The 19608-nt window shown below is 44.4% G+C and overlaps 2 protein-coding genes across 14 annotated transcripts in view; one reads left to right on the forward strand and one right to left on the reverse strand.

Annotated features, from left to right (window-relative positions):
* LOC124037810 (angiopoietin-related protein 1-like) overlaps positions 1-17908 on the reverse strand; it is a 30906-nt gene extending 12998 nt beyond the window's left edge. Inside the window, exons 1-4 of one of the 2 annotated variants that reach the window (XM_046352896.1) lie at positions 17504-17908; positions 3648-3915; positions 3229-3557; positions 2714-3005 (exon numbers count right to left, since the gene is read on the reverse strand). In XM_046352896.1, the coding sequence (XP_046208852.1) occupies positions 2714-3005; positions 3229-3557; positions 3648-3867 (841 nt within the window). In that variant the 5' untranslated portion in view covers positions 3868-3915; positions 17504-17908. Of the gene's footprint in view, positions 1-2713; positions 3006-3228; positions 3558-3647; positions 3916-17173; positions 17367-17503 lie in introns of those variants that run through there. The other variant, XM_046352897.1, reaches the window with a different exon arrangement.
* The window catches only part of LOC124037809 (ras-specific guanine nucleotide-releasing factor RalGPS2-like), a 169313-nt gene that overhangs the window by 108332 nt on the left and 41373 nt on the right, over positions 1-19608 (forward strand). The window lies entirely within an intron of this gene.

A 19608-nucleotide genomic window follows, 5' to 3' on the forward strand; every position in this document is an offset into this window, starting at 1 on the left:
GACTTTTTTTATGGTTTTGGAGCCGTGGCTTCTCCCTTGCTGAGCGGTCTTTCAGGTTATGTCGTTTTACTGTGGATATACATACTTTTGTTACTGTTTCCTCCAGCATCTTCACAAGGTCCTTTGCTGTTGTTCTGGGATTGATTTGCACTTTTTGCAACAAAGTACGTTCATCTCTAGGAGATAGAACAGGTCTCCTTCCTGAGCTGTATGATGGCTGCGTGGTCCCATGGTGTTTATACTTGCGTTTGGAGATTGCTCCCAAGGATGGACCAGACTTGTGGAGGTCTACAAAAAAAATGTATGTAGTCTTTGTTGATTTCTTTTGATTTTCCCATGATGTTAAGCAAAGAGGCACTGAGTTTGAAGGTAGGCCTTGAAATACATCCACAGGTCTGTCTGTAAACAATTGTTGGGAAAATTACTTGTCATGCACAATGTAGATGTCCTAACTGACTTGCCAAAACTATAGTTTGTTAACAAGAAATGTTAAGTGGTTGAAAAACGAATGTTAATGACTCCAACCTAAGTATATGTAAACTTCCGACTAACTGCATATCGCAAAATGTTATTTGGTTTTGTCTAACAGTTCACACAGGTGATCTCAGGGCCGTTGCATCATGGTCTAAGGCTGTAACGTAACAAAATGTTATTTGGTTTTGTCTAACAGTTCACACAGGTGATCTCAGGGCCGTTGCATCATGGTCTAAGGCTGTAACGTAACAAAATGTTATTTGGTTTTGTCTAACAGTTCACACAGGTGATCTCAGGGCCGTTGCATCATGGTTTAAGGCTGTAACGTAACAAAATGTGAAAAAGTGAAGGTCTGAATACTTCCCGAATGCTGTTAAAATCAAACTTTTTTAAAGTTACCATTGGCCTCATGGAGAAATCTGTGTTTTGAAATTCATTGCTCGACTGAGGGACCTTGCAGCTAATTGTATGTGTTGGGTACAGAGATGAGGTAGTCATTCAAAAATCATGCTAAACACTTTTTGCACACAGTCATGTTTTCTCCTGAAGTTATTTAGGCTTGCCATAACAAAGGAGTTGAATACTTATTTACTCAGTACATTGTTTTCCATTTTTTTTAATTAATTTGTAAAAATGTCTAGAAACATTTCCACTTTGATATTATAGGGTTTTGTGTGTAGGCCAGTGACACAGAATCTAAATTTAAATTCAGGTTGTAACACCACCAAATGTGCAAAAAGTCGAGGGATGTGATTTCTTTCTGAAAGCACTGTATATATTTATTATAAGCCGGGACCAGCGGTCCGTATTGACCCCGTTCTGGTTCTGGACCGCGGTCTGCATGTTCAGTATGGCTGTTCTAGTGAGTGTTACAGTGAGTTCATTGTCAGCCATCTGTTTGTTTAAGCCCCCTCTGCGGTCTTCAAACCAAATCTCCAGTCATAATAAAATGCTCCTGCCCAATCTTTCAAAGAGGGATTTCCAAGAAGCATTATGACCCTGCAAATTGGTTTCATGCTGAAAATGATCTCACTCACATGGGAGATGTTGTGATTTTTGTGGGGGCTAGTCAGGAGAGCAAGTTGAGTCAGATAAGGAGAGCATCTCTTAGCTTCCTGCAGTCTCTAATTTACTGCTTCTGTCTGTCTGTAATCTGTGCCTGGCCCACCAGATGGGTTTGATTTGAGTATAGTGTGTGTGTGTGTGTGTGTGTGTGTGTGTGTGTGTGTGTGTGTGTGTGTGTGTGTGTGTGTGTGTGTGTGTGTGTGTGTGTGTGTGTGTGTGTGTGTGTGTGTGTGTGTGTGTGTGTGTGTGTGTGTGTGTGTGTGTGTGTGTGTGTGTGTGTGTGTGTGTGTGTAGGCTTATTTGCATGCACATACATTTTCTAATTTCCCTGCAGCTATATTTATCGGGGGCTGCATCCAGGTTTTTATCATTTTTTTCCCCTCTGTGTGTGTTTGCTGTGGGTGTCTGGTCAGTGATTAACTGCAGGTAGAGCTCTCTATCCCCACTGTATATCTGCCTGTTCTCAGAAAAGGCTTACTTGAGTTGGCCCATATGCTGAAAAATGCCTACATCATCCACCCAGAGTTAAGATCGTATACCCAGGTTGTAGCCTGGCACCCAGCAGCCAGCTGTGTGAATGTGTTTGTGACCCTGTGTGCCTCTGTACCTGCTCAGTGATGGACTGCAGGTAGAGCTGTATTTATCGCAGTTTGTATATCTGGCCAGCATTTGAGCCAACACTGAGCTTAGTTCGGCCATACGCCCAGAAAGCCAATGTTACGCCCAGAACTCAACCCATACTCTTAGGGCTCAGTTTAATTCTCCAGAACCCACTCCATATGCTCAGACACGCATGCAAGCAGTAGGTTAAAGCCAGTCCAGCTGTCCCAGAGGCACTGAGAGGAATGTGTGATCTCACTGCTTCAGTCTTTCCTGCCAGGTATGAACCCACTATACCACAGCCGGCCCATTAGCCAGACCGTTTACTCATTTGCCAGGCATTTAGGGAATTAGATGCACCATTGGCCACCTCATTGCTAATTTTGTGTTTTTCTGATCATTTGAGATGTGAAATGTCTGCCCGGCCTACTGTGAGTTTAGCTTCTGCCTAATTCAGAAATTACAGTACCAGCACTGCTTCCAACCAACTCCACATGCTGTGATAATTGGACACAATTATTGTGTTTTTCTCATTTAACGTTAACCACCCCTCCCGGCGCTACTTGGTACATACCGTCTGAGGTGAGCGTGCCCTGCGGTGGCGGTGGATTGAGTGCAAATGGGGAGGCAGTGGGGGAGTCCATGCGTGACCCCCGTGGGAAGGCTCGGTTGGTATGGTCCCTCTGTATCTCGTTGGTAAAGCGGCTGTTGACGGGGATACTCTCTGGCACCACCTGGACCAGCGGGGGGACCACAGGTAGTTCACTATGCCCCAGGGTCCGCAGACACTGCTCCTCCAACGCAGCGATCAGCACCGACTGGTTGTTCACCAACCCTGCCATCAATGCGAAACGCCCCTCCAGCTCCTGGTGGCAGAAAGAGAAGGTAACAAAAGGCCATAAATCACTTCATTTAGTTATAGAATATCTAAATATCCTCAAACTATATCAAATTATTGTTTGCTGGTCTTTTTAAAGCTTCTGTATTATGGCACTATTGATTTGCTTCTAACACGCTTTGTTTGATTTGATTTATACATGAAAGTAGCGCTAAGCACATTGCTTTCTAGTTCCACCTTGATATTCTAACCTTGTAGCGTGAAGCCAGTCTCAGCATCTCTGAGGTGACGTTGAGAACCCGGGTCTCCAGCTGGGCCAGCTCCAGGGAGTTGTCCCTCTTCCTGATGATCTCGTGCAGCAGCTGCATGTAAAGCTGGGTCACCCTGGAGTTCATATTCCTGCTCTCTTTCCTCAGCAGCTTCATCTCGTTCACCATGTTGCCGTCCACGTCCACCACCAGCTGCATGGTCTCAATCTCCCGTCTCTGCTTGGACAGCACCTCTCTCACGTCAGCTATGTCGATCCGCGTCACACGCTCTTTGTCCGGCTCTGGGCCCGTGGCGCTGGCACAGACGGGGCCTGATGATGGACGTTAGAATCATTCAAAGTCACGAAACAAGACTGGACCAAAAAATAAATGACCGTCTTCACAGAAGACAAAACACTGACCTGTGATCTTCTGCTCGGGAATGAGGAAGGTGTAGGAGCACTTCTTGACATCATCAGCAGGAGCCCGTTTGGCCCTGAGCATGGGATGGTCCCTTGGCTGGTCCCTGGTCTCTCTGGCCTGTCTGGAACCGCTGCACTGGCTCAGCCCCCAGAGAGAGAGGCAGAGCAGGCCACACAGGCTCCACGACACCCCCCGTCTCACCCCAACCACACCCTTCATGGTCTTCTTCTACTGGCTGGATGCTTCTTGGACTTCCTCTATGCTTCCCTGCAATGGATGAAAAAACAAGAGTTGGTGTGAAGAGAGTTAACTTTTCCAAACAATGAAAAATGCAATTGTTGACGACAATATACCAATATGCTAGTCCTGTATATTATATCCCTAAAAAGGAAAATAGGTTTGCGGCAGATTCATAACAACAAAGCAAAACATGTTTTCTAATACCCAGAGGCGCAACATTACAAGACTTCTGGGAACATTTTTGAAACGGACCAAGCAGACCAGGCCAGAGTTGGGTGTTTGAGAAGTGAAACATTCTTCCTTTCTTGTTAATTTTCTCAATCTAAAGGCACAACCTTGATTCTAATAAGTAGTTGAAAATGTTATTACCCCAACCTCAAGAACGTGAGAAACTAACACATTTTCATCCAAAAACAACTTCTATCGAAGGAGTGGCTTTAATTTGACGGCCTGCACATGCGCAGTTCGGCACGAGACGACTGTTAGACCTGATGATGTGTTTCTGCGCACGAGCTTAGCTAGCCAACGTCGCCATGACATCGGCTACAAATGTGCTCAGCCATTTCGATTGGAGTGGCACTTTCTGCTTATCTTCATACTTTACGGTCTTTAGTTGCAGTATGTTGCCAGCGTTGAACAATTAAATAGCATGTTTACAGCTAATAATTACTAGCAAACAGTCTTGGTCAGAAGTAGTAGTCAAGCTCACTAATGGACATTTTACAGTAGCCAGTTTAAGTTTCCCTCTTGGCGAGGGGTAGAGATTATGTGATTGCCTTGCTGGAAATGGAGTTGTAGATAATGTCAATGATCTCCAAGGCAGTGAATTAGTCATGCGGCAGAATAATTCCCAATAACAGACGCTTGAGCACCAGAGCCAAACGTTTAGTTTGCACAATCCCTGTGTATTTGTATTGTTGCAATCTGATGGTCTAGGAAGTTTACAACCAAGCAGCAGAAGGGCTAGCTGGTGTCCCAAGGAGCTGGGAAACAAATTGCTGTCCAGTCATTCTGCAGGAGTCGGTCTGGATGTCTGTTCTCTGTCAGAGCCGCCATAGCCTATGCAATCTCCAGGAAGCGCAAACATCCGGTTTTCAGGGATACAGTATTTTCAACCTAACTTCCGTTTCCCCTGAAAAACAGAAGTGGGAACTTCGCTCAGGTGTCTTTTTCCACCTGCTACGTTATTTTAGAGCTTCCATTAAAACCACCATTTCGCTCCTGTTCTATTGGTTTTCATATCAACTTTCTTTTGTTGAGCCAAAGGCTTAGTCACATTAGCAACCCATCCTAGTTGTTGCATCTTTACTCACCTAATGCAGATGGGTCCGGTAAATTTCTCAAATGGTCGGTGAATGAGAGTCTTTCTGGTCATGTTGTCCGGCGCCACATTTGACTAATGGAAACCCAGACACACTCACGCACGCAGGTATGTTAAGTAGAAAATGTTATTTACCTCTCGAGGTGTCTGTTATTCCCTCTGCCAGGGCTCTAAATGAAAATGTTTCATTGGTAGCACTTAGTTAGGAGTACCACATGAAATTTAGGAGCAAAAATAATAATGTAATTGATTGAGATACAGCCTATATTGGGCCTAAATTAATTTTAGCTACCTTTTGAAGCACCTGTTGTGCCCTAGAAACGAATATCTAATGCTGTAAATACATTAGTTTATTATAAAGGCAAAAATGTTGATACGAATACCTGACAAATCTGCACTCACTTGGTTCTCTAGGGCGCTCGGAAACAAAGGTACAGCGAAGCCTTATCATTACAACAATTATTCTTTCATTGTAGCACAGTGCTCCCAACTAACATTTGAACAGCAAAATATTTACTTGCATATATGCTACCACGTTGGTCACACTTTAGAGCCCTGCTCTCCGCCCACCACCACTCCCCCCTTTTGCCCCAGTGCCCTGGCCCTGCTCTGATTCCTGTAACCTCTCTCTGACCCCTACTGTTGTGTTTGTCCCTCTGCAGGTGCCTGCCATGTCTGCTTCTCATCACTATCTCACACCACACACACACACACACACACACACACACACACACACACACACACACACACACACACACACACACACACACACTACCTAAATGCTGCTCCACTTTACACCATGAGTTTTCACTACCTAAAACCCCCAACCTCCATGTCAGATCCTGACCTCCATTAACCTCAGAGAGTGCCTGACACACACACACACACACACACACACACACACACACACACACACACACACACACACACACACACACACACACACACACACACACACACACACACACACACACACACACACACACACACACACACTACCTAAATGCTGCTCCACTTTACACCCTGAGTTTTCACTACCTAAAACCCCCATCCTTAAACTGACGCCCTGTGTGGCTCCTGTAATGCCGTTGTTGCTCCTCAGGACTGGAGTAAACTCTGTCAGTTCGATTAGTAGTGTGGATACTGTGTGCCAGAGTGTGTGTTTGTGTGTGTGTGTGTGCTAGCCGAGCCAATACGCTGTGAAAAGTGTGTGTAGTCCGTTCTTCATTTCTCTGGCTGTGTGTTAATTTGACAGCAGACACCCCTGACAACGTAACCAGGTCCTCTATCCTCACTGACCTGTTAATGGCTTTAACAGCTCCTTCGAGCTCTGTCTCCACACACAGACACACTGCTCTCCTGCAGGCAGTTACTTTTCCAGCTCCTTCATCCATGTCCATACTGCTCCATTATCAGGCACCCTTTGAGACAGACAAACCAATCCCACACTGAACAGCACACATACCTATCACTGTCATTACATTATTTATTTCTCTGACTCTCTCCCTCTCTTTCTTTCTATGTATGTACACCACAGAAGTAGAGCATTCTGACCAGACCTGTCAGGGGCCTGTACTCTGTGTCGGTACACTGTGTCTTAACGCCTAGTGAACATTCTGACCAGACCTGTCAGGGGCCTGTACTCTGTGTCGGTACACTGTGTCTTAACGCCTAGTGAAGGCCTACAGGAAGAGCACGTCTGTAGCGGGGGGCCAGAATGTAGATTGAACCAGCTCTCTACTGAGTCAGTCCGTCTCAGATTAGGTCCAAAATGGCAACCTATTCCCTATTTAGTGCACACATTTTGACCAGGGCGCATGGTGCTCTAGGGTGACTATTTGGGACACAGACAGAGACTGGTGGAGGTTGGAGAGGTTAGTGTAGAGAGAAGATGAAGAAGAGACGTGTCTCTTTCAGTTAGACATCAAAGCCAGATGAAAGCCCCGACCAGTCAGACCAACCTGAGCCGACTAAACCAAAACAACTCCGAACTGCCCAGAACACCCAGAACCTCACAGGGGGGAGGCAGGCAGGCAAACGGAGGTAAAAGCTGACCGTTGCAGAGTTGGAACTGGAGAAAGTGGGTCATACACTTCTCATCTCCCTGGCTGTCTCTCCATAAAGAGGAATGGGGATACCATTCATCTGAAATGTCTTCTGCGTTTGACCCAACACCTCTGAAGCAGGACTATGCCTCAACAACCTCTTATAGTACTGATGAAACACTCTGTTCTACCTCTTTCTGGCTTTCTCTCCCTTTATCCCCAACCTGTCTGCTCCTCCCACACTCTGGGTCTGTATTGAGGCTGTAGTAGTTAATGGGTGGTGGCAGTAGTGAGGGGAGATGGACAGACTTTAGAAAAGCGCAAAACACAGCTAGTTAGAAATCACAACCTTTCCTTTTCTCCCCCTTCTCAACTTGTTAAAGCCTTTTCTTTTTCCTTCAACCTCTCGAAATTCAATAAAAATAAGTGTTTTTGGCTCCTGGTCCATAGCCAACGGCTCACGTATCCCCCTAACAGATGTCGCAATGTACAACCCCAGCCAAAGGAAAACTAGCCTTAGGAGTGTGATGGTGTGCGTGCGCATGCACCTGTGTGTGTGTTGTAACTGTGCCTTTTGTGTTCTGGAACTGCCCTGGCCGGTCTCTCTCTTCCCAGTCTTACACGATGGAAACAGGGTGACCTCTGTCACTTTCCGCTGGCTGCTCACCTTACTAGAGGTTATTAAAAGGCAGCTGACCTATGACTTTGGCCTGAAACCTCGGTCTCGCTCTTAGCCATATGCTCCCATTCACGTACACACACATGGACTGTTAATGGAGCATTCACGGAACAAGAGACACCATCTTACATCCCTTTCTCTCTGTTACGGTATTACTGTATAAATTATTGCCTCACCCCAGGGCCAATATAGGCCTACAGCCCAGGATTCAATAGCCCCCTCTACCAAGCTACCTCATCTATAATAGACAAATTACCACCTCCTGTATGAAGCCTACCACTATGTTACATGCTCCATGGTAGGCAGCTCTAGAATCAGTTTCCTACCTCATTAGCCCTTCTAGTCTTATTTTGGCTAGTTTGGCTCTTCACAGGCCTGTGGGTTGGGGTTCTGGGAGTTTTGTGGCTTTGGATCTTAGATTTCTACTGTGATGTAGTAAGCTGTTCACGGGCATGCCAACCCTGCCAGCTCCAGCAACCAATCACCCTAGACACAGCCCCAGCCCCACCCTGTGCTCTGAGTAGGGTTGCGAAATTCCAAGAACGTTAAATAAATTCCCTGTTTTTTTTTCTTCTAAAATTCCGGTTGGAAAATTCCCGGAATCAGAAGGGAATAACCAGAAAATCTGGAAACCTTTGACCAGGATTTCTGGAAAACCAGAGAATTTATTGAACGTTCCCGGAATTTTGCAACCCTAGCTCTGAGCCCCCCACTCAACACCTCTACCTCCTCTCCCCTTGGCATCTGATCTCCTACATTCCAGGGCTGTGTTGCGGTGGTCGGACATTTTGGGTCCAGTGCCAGATCGGCTGCAGAATATTTTTTTGCGATAGCCGGAGGCAAAGTCATTATTAATATTAAATTATTTTGAGTGATTGTTTGAGCCGACTTGGGTGTGTGCATTGCAGAGCCGTCTATTTAAGTTTACTCATCTGCATGAGCAGTAAACACTGAACAACTTGGAAAACCCAGGTTCAGCTTAATTATTTGAAATAAATGAAAGCATCACCAGCTAGCTACCAATCTATTTAGTTTCACTGTCAACTATTGTTATTTTTACCTTTCCACAAACTGTCTGTTGCTTGGTATGAGTAAGTTAACCCAAATGTGTCACGATTAGTTGGCTACATTTCAGTAATTTAGCTATCCTAAATGCGGTGGTCAGTGGATAAACAAACTAGGAGTTGAACATATTTTAGTGAAATGGTGGAATAATATCTAACCAGCTGGCTCCTGAAGCCTATGTGACTTGTCTATGTGCTCCCGAGTCTAGACACGGTTCATCTAACGTTAGCTAGTTAGCATTGTTAACTGAGATTTTATAACAAAATACTAGTTAACAAACCCTCCTCGGCGACAAAGTCATTGGGTTGGGTGAATATTAGATAGCTGTCTTTTTGACTCCACTGAACAAAATTTTAAGATAACTGTCATTGAGGTTGGTGTTTACTACTGGTTTTAGATCCGAGGGGAGAGATTGTACGCCATTGTTTTGGTTAAGGCTCAGAGTGATGTCACAATCATGAAGGCACAATGGATAATGAGAACTTTGCCTCCGGCTATCCTATGAAAGGACATTTCACAGACTGGCTGTGAGTAGAGAAGGGATTAGGGTGCAACCACACCACACAGCGCGTAAATCTGTGGTAAGTGAAATCACAGCAACCTCAGCCAGAGAGGACATGGCAGAAGCTGCGTTAACCACTCACCCTAAAAATCATGAATGAGAAGGATTGTTTAAAGATCTGCAGTCCTCACTGCTGCTACCAACAGGATCAGCCTTCTGGCTCTTGCCACACTATTCTCACAGGATTTATAGACCAGGGTTAAAGTTGATTATAAACTGGGTGGTTCGAGCCCTGAATGCTGATTTGGCTGACAGCTGTGGTATATCAGACCGTATACCATTGGACAAAACATTTATTTTTTACAGCTCTAATTATGTTGGTAACCAGTTTATAAAAGCAATAAGGCACATCAAGGGCTTGTGGTATATGGCCAATATACCATGGCTAAGGGCTGTGTTCAGGCACTCCGCGTTACATCGTGCGTAAGAACAGCCCTTAGACGTGGTATATTGCCCATATACCACACCACCTCGGGCCTTATTGCTTAACTAGAGGTTAAAGTGGCCAATATATCACATGGCGCCAGAGCCATATATAGAGATTTATTCAATGGGTGGGTCTAATCCTGATTGCCGATTTGGTTAAAAAACGCATTCTAGCCAGTGTCTATTCCACAAGTTACCACCGGCTAAATCGAATGTTAAAATGCCTATTTACTCTGTTCCGTCTGACTGCGCAATCCACCGTCTCATCAGCCCAGCCAGGCAATTTATTATCTCCACAATAAAAAGCATCTAAACATTAGCTCACATTTTCTTTTAGAATAAAATATAAATTTAGTTTTCAACAGCGGAGATTTGTGTAAACCTTGTTGTCTGTCTCTACGATATTTGCAACATTGTTTCAATATTCAAATTCGATCTCCAGCGCTCCCATCGTAATGAACATGTCGGGATGAGACACAGGTGGGCAGCTTTTCTCAGCCTGTCGAAATCATGAAAGCATAATTTTTGTTTGTATATTTATACAAAGCACTATCAATAGAAAACAGGTCAAATTGAACGTGCAGCTGGTTTGCAGTCTTTCCAGCTTCAGTTTAAAGTGATTGTGTTAGCTGTGTGCTGCTGCCTCTGAACAACAGTGTTCTTACGAGTGAGCACATTTTCTATGCCAGGCGAAATCTCGCCTCATTAGCTTATTGTTCTGGATGTATCAAAAATAAATGTCACTAGAAAACAGCTTATACAAATGTGAATAGAGCTATTGTTGTTATTTTGGCTGCACTGTTTGACATACTTCTAAGTTAGTTGGCTAGCTAGCTAGTAAGGGATAAGAACGTTGCCAGCCGGTGTGGCAATGGAACATTTAGAACGAATGACTGGGTCACGTCCATAGATACAGACAACTGAACGAGCGACCAGCTGGCTTGGGTAGCAACCTTAAATTTGTGTCAGAACTATATCTCGTGGAAGGATGAAATGTTATGAATAAATTCATCAAAATAACGTTTTTAATGAAAATATGTCAATCATGATTTGAATATGCACGTTTTTCTTTTGGTTTGGTTGCCAGAGACGTGACTCAGTCGTTAAGAATTTTTGTTCTGCCTCTATGGACGCGACCCAGTCATTCGTTCTAAATGTTCCATTGCCATGCTGGGTGACAATGTTCTTCTCCCTTCCTTGCTAACTAACTATACCTGTGCCAATATATCCTCCAAATACCAGCTTCCCAGGCATTATCACTTAAATAACATATTTATATACAGTACCATTCAAAAGTTTGGACACCTACTCATTCAAGGGTTTTAATTTATTTGTACTATTTTAAAAATTATAGAACAATAGTGAAGACCTCAGGACTATGGAATAACACATGGAATCATATAGTAAATAAATAAATACAAATTATATTTGAGGTTCTTTAAAGTAGCCACCCTTTGCCTTGATGACAGCTTTGCACACTCTTAGCATTCTCTCAACCAGCTTCACCTGGAATATTTTTCCCACATCCGCTACCGGTCAAAAGTTTTAGAACACCTCCATTCCAGTTTTTATTGAAATTCGCACAGTTTGATGTCTTAATGTACTCTGAAATTAAAGCATAGAAAAAATAAACAATTGGAGACCAACATGTAATTGTTTTGTTTAACTAAATGTAATCTACATTTTTGACTCGCCAGTAGCCACCTTTTGCAGACATACCAGCCGAACACACTCGTTGCAGTCTTTCTACAATGGAAATCAAATATTGTTCGGAAAGTTCTTCCCAACACTGTTGTGTAAGTTCTCACAAATGTATTGCATTTGTACTTTGCCTTCACCCTTCTTCCCAGTTCATCCCAAACCAGCTCGATGGGATTTGAGTCTGGAGACTTGTGCTGGCCATTCAATGATTTGAAGCCTACCGTCTTGTTCTTTTCTTCTAAGGTAGTTCTGACATAGCCTGGAGGTATGTTTTGGGTCATTATCTTGCTGTAGGGTGAACCCCTGACCAACTAGGTGTACACCAGAGGGTATTGCCTGGCGCTGCAAAATGCTGTGGTAGCCATTATGGTTCGGGGTGCCACTCACTCTGTGCAAGTCGCTGACTCTGGATCCATGTTTGACAGTTGGTGTCACACACTGAAGAACAATCCTTTCTCCTACTCGACGGCGTACGTAAACCCTGCATGATGAAACTAAGATTTCAATGAATTGGTCCATAAGACCTTCTTCCAGTCTTCAGTAGCCCACCTGCGGGGCTTCAAGGCCCAAGGCAAGCCTCTTTTTCATATTTTACCATCTTAGCAATTGCTTTCTTACTGCCACTCAACCTGTCAAACCTGCAGCTCTCGAAGTCTTCTCTTCACAGTTGAAACTAAGACTTGCTGACTTTGTGTGTCAAGCTGTGCTTGAAGCTGTTGTCCTGTGAGCCGCCTATCGCGCAAGCTGTTAACTCTCAGGAACTTGTCTTCTGATTCTGTTGTGGTTTTGGGTCTGCCAGACCTCTTGTCAGAGTTTCATCCAGTTTCAAAGTGCCTTTTGATGGTGTAGGAAACTACTCACTGACACCTTGGCTTTCTTTGCAATTTCTCTAAAGGAAATACCTACACTGTTAAGGGTTATAATGGTCTGTCTTCCTTTGTTAATGGCCTTTTTCTCACCATTATGATAGCAATATACTACTTTCTACAGTACAATACTGTCCACATAATGCTTAAAAGGGTGTAGTAACAGTCTGTTCCAACACTGCTTTTATACAGACAGAGGGTTTGTAACTAATCAACAAAAGTTGGGACACCTGTAGGAATTGTTAGCATAAACTTTCAAGGCTTAATTTACTTCCATTGCCGCAGAAAAGCTGTAAATTGTTAACCCATTACTTATTCCCTGAAAAATGCCTGTTTTTATAACTCTGAAATGTACATTGCTTTTCAGTTTTTGGTAACCTTCTAACCTAAACTTCTATTTTAAGATGACCTGGCGCCGTGAAGTTTATATAAGTTTAGGTTACCAAAAACTGAAAAGCAATGTACATTTCAGAGTTATTTACTGGACTTGAGCTGCTTAAATTTCAATAAAAACTGGAAAAATGGGGTTGTTCTAAAGCTTTTGACAGGTAGTGTATGCTTAGCACTTATTGGCTGCTTTTCCTTTGCTCTGCGGTCCAACTCCTCCCAAACCATCTCAATTGGTCGAAGACCGGTAATTGTGGAGGCCAGGTCATCTGATGCAGCACTCCATCACTCTCCTTGATCAAATATTCCCTACACAGCCTGGAGGTGTGTTTTGGGTCATTGTCCTGTTGAAAAACAAATGAGTCCCACTAAGTGCAAACCAGATGGGATGGCGTATTGCTGCAGAATGCTGTGGTAGCCATGCTGGTTAAGTGTGCCTTGAATTCTAAATAAATCAACGACAATGTCACCAGCAAAGCACCACCTCCATGCTTCACAGTGGAAACCACACATGTGGCAGTCATCTGTTCACCTACTCTACGTCTCATAAAGAAATGTCGGTTGGAACCAAAAATCTCAAATTTGGACTCATCAGACCAAAGAATTTCCACCTGTCTAATGTCCATTGCTCGTGTTTCTTGGCCCAAGCAAGTCTCTTCTTGGTGTCCTTTTGTAGTGTTTTTTTGTTGTTGCAGCAATTCGACCATGAAGACCTGATTCAAGCAGTCTCCTCTGAACAGTTCATGTTGAGATGTGTCTGTTAATTGAACTCTGTGAAGCATTTAACTCTAATGAACTTATCCTCTGCATCAGAGGTAACTCTGGGTCGTCCTTTCCTGTGGCGGTTCTCAAAAGAGCCAGTTTCATCATAGCTCTTAATGGTTTTTGCGACTGAAATGTTCCAGATTGACTGACCTTAATGTCTTAAAGTAATCAACTGTCATTTCTTTCTCTATTTGAGCTGTTCTTGCTATAATATGGACTTGGTCTCTTACCAAATAGTGCTATCTTCTGTATACCACGCCTACCTTATCAGAACACCACTGATTTGCTCAAACTCATTAAGAAGGAAAGAAATTCCACAAATTAACTTTTAACAAGGCACACCTGTTAATTAATATACATTCCAGGTGACTACCTCACTAAGCTGGTTGAGAGAATGCCAAGAGTGTGCAAAGCTGTCAAGGCAAAGGGTGGCTACTTTGAAGAATCTGAAATCTAAAAAATATATTTAGATTTGTTTACACTTTTTTGATTACTACATGATTCCATTGTGTGTTATTTCATAGTGTTGATGTCTTCACTAGTATTCTACAATGTAGAAAATAGTACAAATAAAAAAAAACCTTTATGTCCGATCTGTCCAAACTTTTAAATGGTACTGTATATGGCTGGATGGTGCCACTCTTCCATTCATTTTTATTAAAGCCTGCAGATTTGGGTACGGATCGTGTCTGTCTCTAGTCTGATGGATGGCAGAACCAGGAAGAGAAGGGGCATATTTGAAAAATATTGATTTATATTTTCATAGCCAATGTATTTCCCAGCCTCGCGGCTCCAGCTTCCAACATCCCGTCTGGCCTTCAGCCTTTCCCTGTCTGATTCCAAATCCCCCCAAACACACAACAGATACTCTACATCACTAGAAATAACAGCAGGAGGAGGAAAAAAATATAGGGATCAGAAGAGGAGGACAGGATGCTTTAGAAGCACGTCTGTAAAAAACTCTACTACAAACTTGGTCCTGTCAGGACCCTACTGTTCACACACAATGTCTCATAAAAACACAGCCCTTCCCAAACATAAATATGATCTGCTCTCTCTCTCTCGTTTGCTCTCTGTCGTTTGCTCTCTCTTTGTCTTGTTTTCTCTCGCTCTCTCACACGCACCCCTGAAACATGTTAGCAATTAATCAGAACCCAGGCAACAGCCCAGGCAACCTCCACATGCTAGACACCATGTCATACTAACTGATAGAAACAGCGATGAAGGAGGCGATGTGGAGGACGGGGGTAAGTGAGGTTATAGAGGGGGAAGAGAATGAGGAGTAGAGAGGGAGAAAATGTCCTTGTGAAAGAGTCCGTCTAAACTCTAATTGGCCCTGGAGCCGGTCTGTAGGATGAAGAAGAGGAAAACCGAGGGAACTAGAGAAAGAGGAAGGGAGCCACAAGGACATGTCTGGGCCTTTGGTTTGATCTCCCAAACCCAAAAAGCCTTCTTACAGAGACTTCTTCCACAGCCCAACACCACACTGGAGTCAATGTTTTGGTTCTTCCACTGTGCGTTTTGACTGGAACCCTAGATGAGTTTCAGGTCAGAAGTCAAATGTGGGGTTCGCAGAGTAGTAGGGTGTGGTCCCACTCTGCCTTCACCCCCACCCCATAATCAATTACTCTTTGTGGGGCATAAGCCCGAGCAGGTCTCTCTCATACACACACACACCCAAGCTCCCTTGTGGGCTTCTCTGTTTGTGTATATGTCGTTGAGTGCTGACTGCTGTGTCTAGGGTTAGCTTGGGTTCATTTAAGGCCTCCCTTACTCTTTCCATCACACACACACACACACACACACTCAAGATAACAAGGTGTGTGTGTGTGTGACCCTCCAGTACCTATAGGGTGGATAATGCAGTGTGTTTTATGTTGGAGCGGAACCGTTAATCCTCTGGTGTTGTTATTTTTTTACTGCTCTGTCAGTCACCATGCTACTAAAAACCTCTGCACATATGTTACCTATTAGACACACACACACAGTGTCCTCTGACTCTTGGTTGTGTGTGTGCCTGTGTCTTGCCTCCCGCTGTCCTCTCCCTTCTCGCTTCCTCTTTCCTTTCCTACCAGAGTAGTTTTGACTCATTGCTGTCTGATTCATCATTAACACATAACAGATCCATGTATGAGCTCTGTATATTACCTCTTTCTCTTCTATCCCCTCTGTTTTTTCCCATTGGTGCAGGCTGACTTAAATTAATTGATTTGCTTAATAAAGTGTGTATTACTCCCTGTGTGACAGGCCGGCTCAGTGGAGTGTGTGTTGTAGCTGTGGTATTGTGGTCAGAGCGAGAGCTGCAAACTGTGTGTTTGTGGACTGACACCACAGTGTGTGTTTGAGTTTCTCAGGAATCCCATGTGAATAGACCTACTCCTCAAATGTCTTAAGTTTTAAATCGTCTCCAAACCTGGATGTCAAGTCCTGTCAATGTGTGTTGCTGGGAAGCACAGGGTCTTCTCTGATGACGTTGGACTGGGAAAGTCCCTCTCCCTCCCTCCTGCTCTGTCGCTCTGTCTGTCAGATGATTTAGGGCCGCGATTTGCTCTTTGTTTTATCGCTTGTTGAGAAACACTCGTCCTCCCGAAACATTTTCAGGACATTTAGTCCTGCCCTCGTGTTTGCTTTAGCTGTTGTTAATACTGCCTATGTGAACTCTGTGGCTGTGCGCGCATGCGTATGTACGTGCGTTCCCCATCTCCAGTCCTACAGCATTAACAGATGTGCATCCTCAGTGAGCAGAGAGAGTTTTCCATGGATCTCACTGACAAGAGTAGAGCATGTATAAGTGAAAGCAGTTTCACATAATTGTGAGTGGCAATATGAGCGCTAGCAGACTGATACTAATTAATGTTCAAAGCCCCAGTGTCATGGTGAGGTTCAGAGATGCTGCGTGACCCTGGTGGATGTCTGGATGGAGGGTAGCGTCGGCTGCAGCAGGATATGGTCAGAGTAGAATTACATTGTATTATCAGGGTTGTTTTTCTTCAAACAAGACTCCATGAATGGGATTTTCTATTCACTCCGAAACAACCCCAGTCACTCTTGATGAAGCCACAAAATGCAAGTGGGTACGTGTGCTTGTCATCTAGCCACACACTTGTAGAGTCACTACCTCATTAGGTTGTGACTTATTTATTTAACCCTAATCTATCCTGGTTAATTTAACAACCATTTCTCATTCTTCACTATCGGCCCTAGGACAGGCAGAGAAGGTATTAGGAAACCAAAGCTTAGAGAAATAAACAGGACCATGGCTCTCCCTCTCTCTTTTCCTCCCTCTCCTCTTGAATAATAGAGTTATGGGAAACAGTCCAGCTCGACAGGGAGTTACTCTGGTGAAAGACATGCACTTTATTTAACTAGTGGTAGTTTGAAAGGAAAAGTAGTAAAGTTTCAGTAGCCCAGTAAAGAGCCCAGTAAAGAGCCCAGCAGCAGTGAATGGACATTTACAATGCAGGCTACCTGTTGCTGAGCAGCTGTGTGTGGCTCCCTTCTCTCCTTCTGTCCAACTCAAATCATGAGTGACGTCCGAATACAGCCTCTTTGTCGGAGGCGTCCCTCTTACTCCCACTGTACACTATGTACAACCAGCCTCACAGTAAAGCTGTTCAGATCTAGATCCCAGTCCTCTGGAGAAGCGGAGCGTTGATACGCTTTTCTGACTCTTCTGCAGACAGAAAATAACTCCCTCACAGAACATCCTAACCTTTCCTGCAGAGCTTTCCCAGCTGCTCACATAGCCACACAAGAGAGAGGGGGGGGGCACAAGCTCTGAGACATGCAGCTGCTTACCTTTTTGTGTTTGTTTGTGAGAGAGTGTGTCCTGCAGATGTATGTGTGTGTCGTTAGTCAGGCAGTGCTCAGAGAGCCTCGTGCTCCGGTTCAGTCCCCTCCTCAAGCTCTGCTCATGTGCATATCTCCCATCTCACACAGGGGTTCATCTCTGGCTCTCTCACCCACTCTACTCCCTCTGTCCTGGGATCTCAACCGGTCCCCCTCCTAGAGAGCCAGAGTCCAGAGGCCTTCTGTCTGCAGCCTGCTGCCCAGCAAAATCTCCTCTCTGTGGGCTCAGTGAGGCTGGGGTTAGGGGTTAGAGCTGGAGCTCTCTCTGGAGCATGGCTGAACTAGCGGCTACTTCAACACACTGAGCTCTGACGCCTGGTGCCTCAAGGTTTTCACAAAGGATTGGATGGAGACTGAAGGGAGGGAGGAAGAGGGTGTGGAAGAGGGAGGCTGTTTTTCCCCTCCCATTTCTCCCTTCGTCTTTTTTAGAACGTGCCAGCCCACCTCTGATGTCATTGGTCTGAAAGAGAGAGGGAGTATCAAAAGGACCTCCTTAAGTTTCACATCCTCCAGCACTCCTGCCCTGCTTTTTTTAAGGAAAGAAAGAGAAAAAAGTCAGTTGGAGAAACTTTCAACTTAAAATTTTTTGGGGTTTGAACTCACACAAGGAGGGTTTGTTTGGGGGTAAGGACAACACACACACACACACACACACACACACACACACACACACACACACACACACACACACACACACACACACACACACACACACACATTCCCTTTAATGCACCATATATTCAAGTCCACGTCTGCCCCTGTAGCCCCCATCCCATTAGTACCCCACAATTACCAGACAGCAGCTTCTCTCTGGCTAACTCCTCTGTGCTTAGACCCCTTCTGTGTACAAGTCCATAAGACTCCTTTCCTCTCTCTTCTCTTCCCAGGCATGTTCATGCTGTGCCACAGTTATACCAGTGTGATGTACGGTTTACTGCAACAGCCTTTAAGGTCACTTCACGTGTGCATCAGATTCACGTGAAACAAACAACCAAACTGAGTGAAGAACAGAAATCTCAACTAGCAAGCAAGTCGCAGCAATGAATGTAAAGTCTACATCAAATATATTTATATAGGCCTTCGTACATCAGCTGATATCTCAAAGTGCTGTACAGAAACCCAGCCTAAAACCCCAAACAGCAAGCAATGCCGGTGTAGAAGCACGGTGGCTGGGAAAAACTCCCTAGAAAGGCCAAAACCTAGGAAGAAACCTAGAGGAACCAGGCTATGTGGGGTGGCCAGTCTTCCAAAACATTTTGCCAGAACTTTGTCGGAGCCTACGACCCCACGTAGTGGTAGTTCGTCAAAACGAGACCCTGTCACACTGAACAAGCCAAGATGTCTGGCAATCGTTTACAACCTAAGAATTTGCCTACAACATGGAAATTTGGTCTACGACGGCAAAATTGTGGCAAGACAGCCAAATAAAACCGTACAGTCTGTGCAGGCCTTTAGACACTATGTAATATACACGTGTGTGTGTGTGTGTGTGTGTGTGTGTGTGTGTGTGTGTGTGTGTGTGTGTGTGTGTGTGTGTGTGTGTGTGTGTGTGTGTGTGTGTGTGTGTGTGTGTGTGTGTGTGTGTGTGTGTGTGTGTGTGTGTGTGTGTGGATCACACTGATTTGTAGAGAGATGGGAAGGAGAGGCCAGCTTTTCTCCCCTCTCCCTCCCTCTCTCAACTTTCCACACCCTCCTCTCCCCAACCATGTGAGATGTCCGAGAGAGAGCAGATGATTTGCATGTTTTGGAGAAAGGGATTTTTCTGGTTGCCAGACTGGTTGATAATATCCCACCAGATGGGGAGTTCTCTTCATGTCAGACACACTTCCAGATAGAACACTGGAATGAGAAGAGGGGGATCAAGGGAGAGAAAAGGAGGAGGTATCTCTATTTATATATCACTCGCGCACACACTTAAGTTGGCGTCATTAAACCTAATTTTTCAACCACTCCACAAATTTCTTGTTAACAAATTATAGTTTTGGCAAGTCTCAGGACATCTACTTTGTGCATGACATGTAATTTTTCCAACAATTGTTTAGACAGATTATTTC

This window comes from Oncorhynchus gorbuscha, linkage group LG06, assembly GCF_021184085.1.
Source record: "Oncorhynchus gorbuscha isolate QuinsamMale2020 ecotype Even-year linkage group LG06, OgorEven_v1.0, whole genome shotgun sequence".
Lineage (NCBI taxonomy): Eukaryota > Metazoa > Chordata > Actinopteri > Salmoniformes > Salmonidae > Oncorhynchus > Oncorhynchus gorbuscha.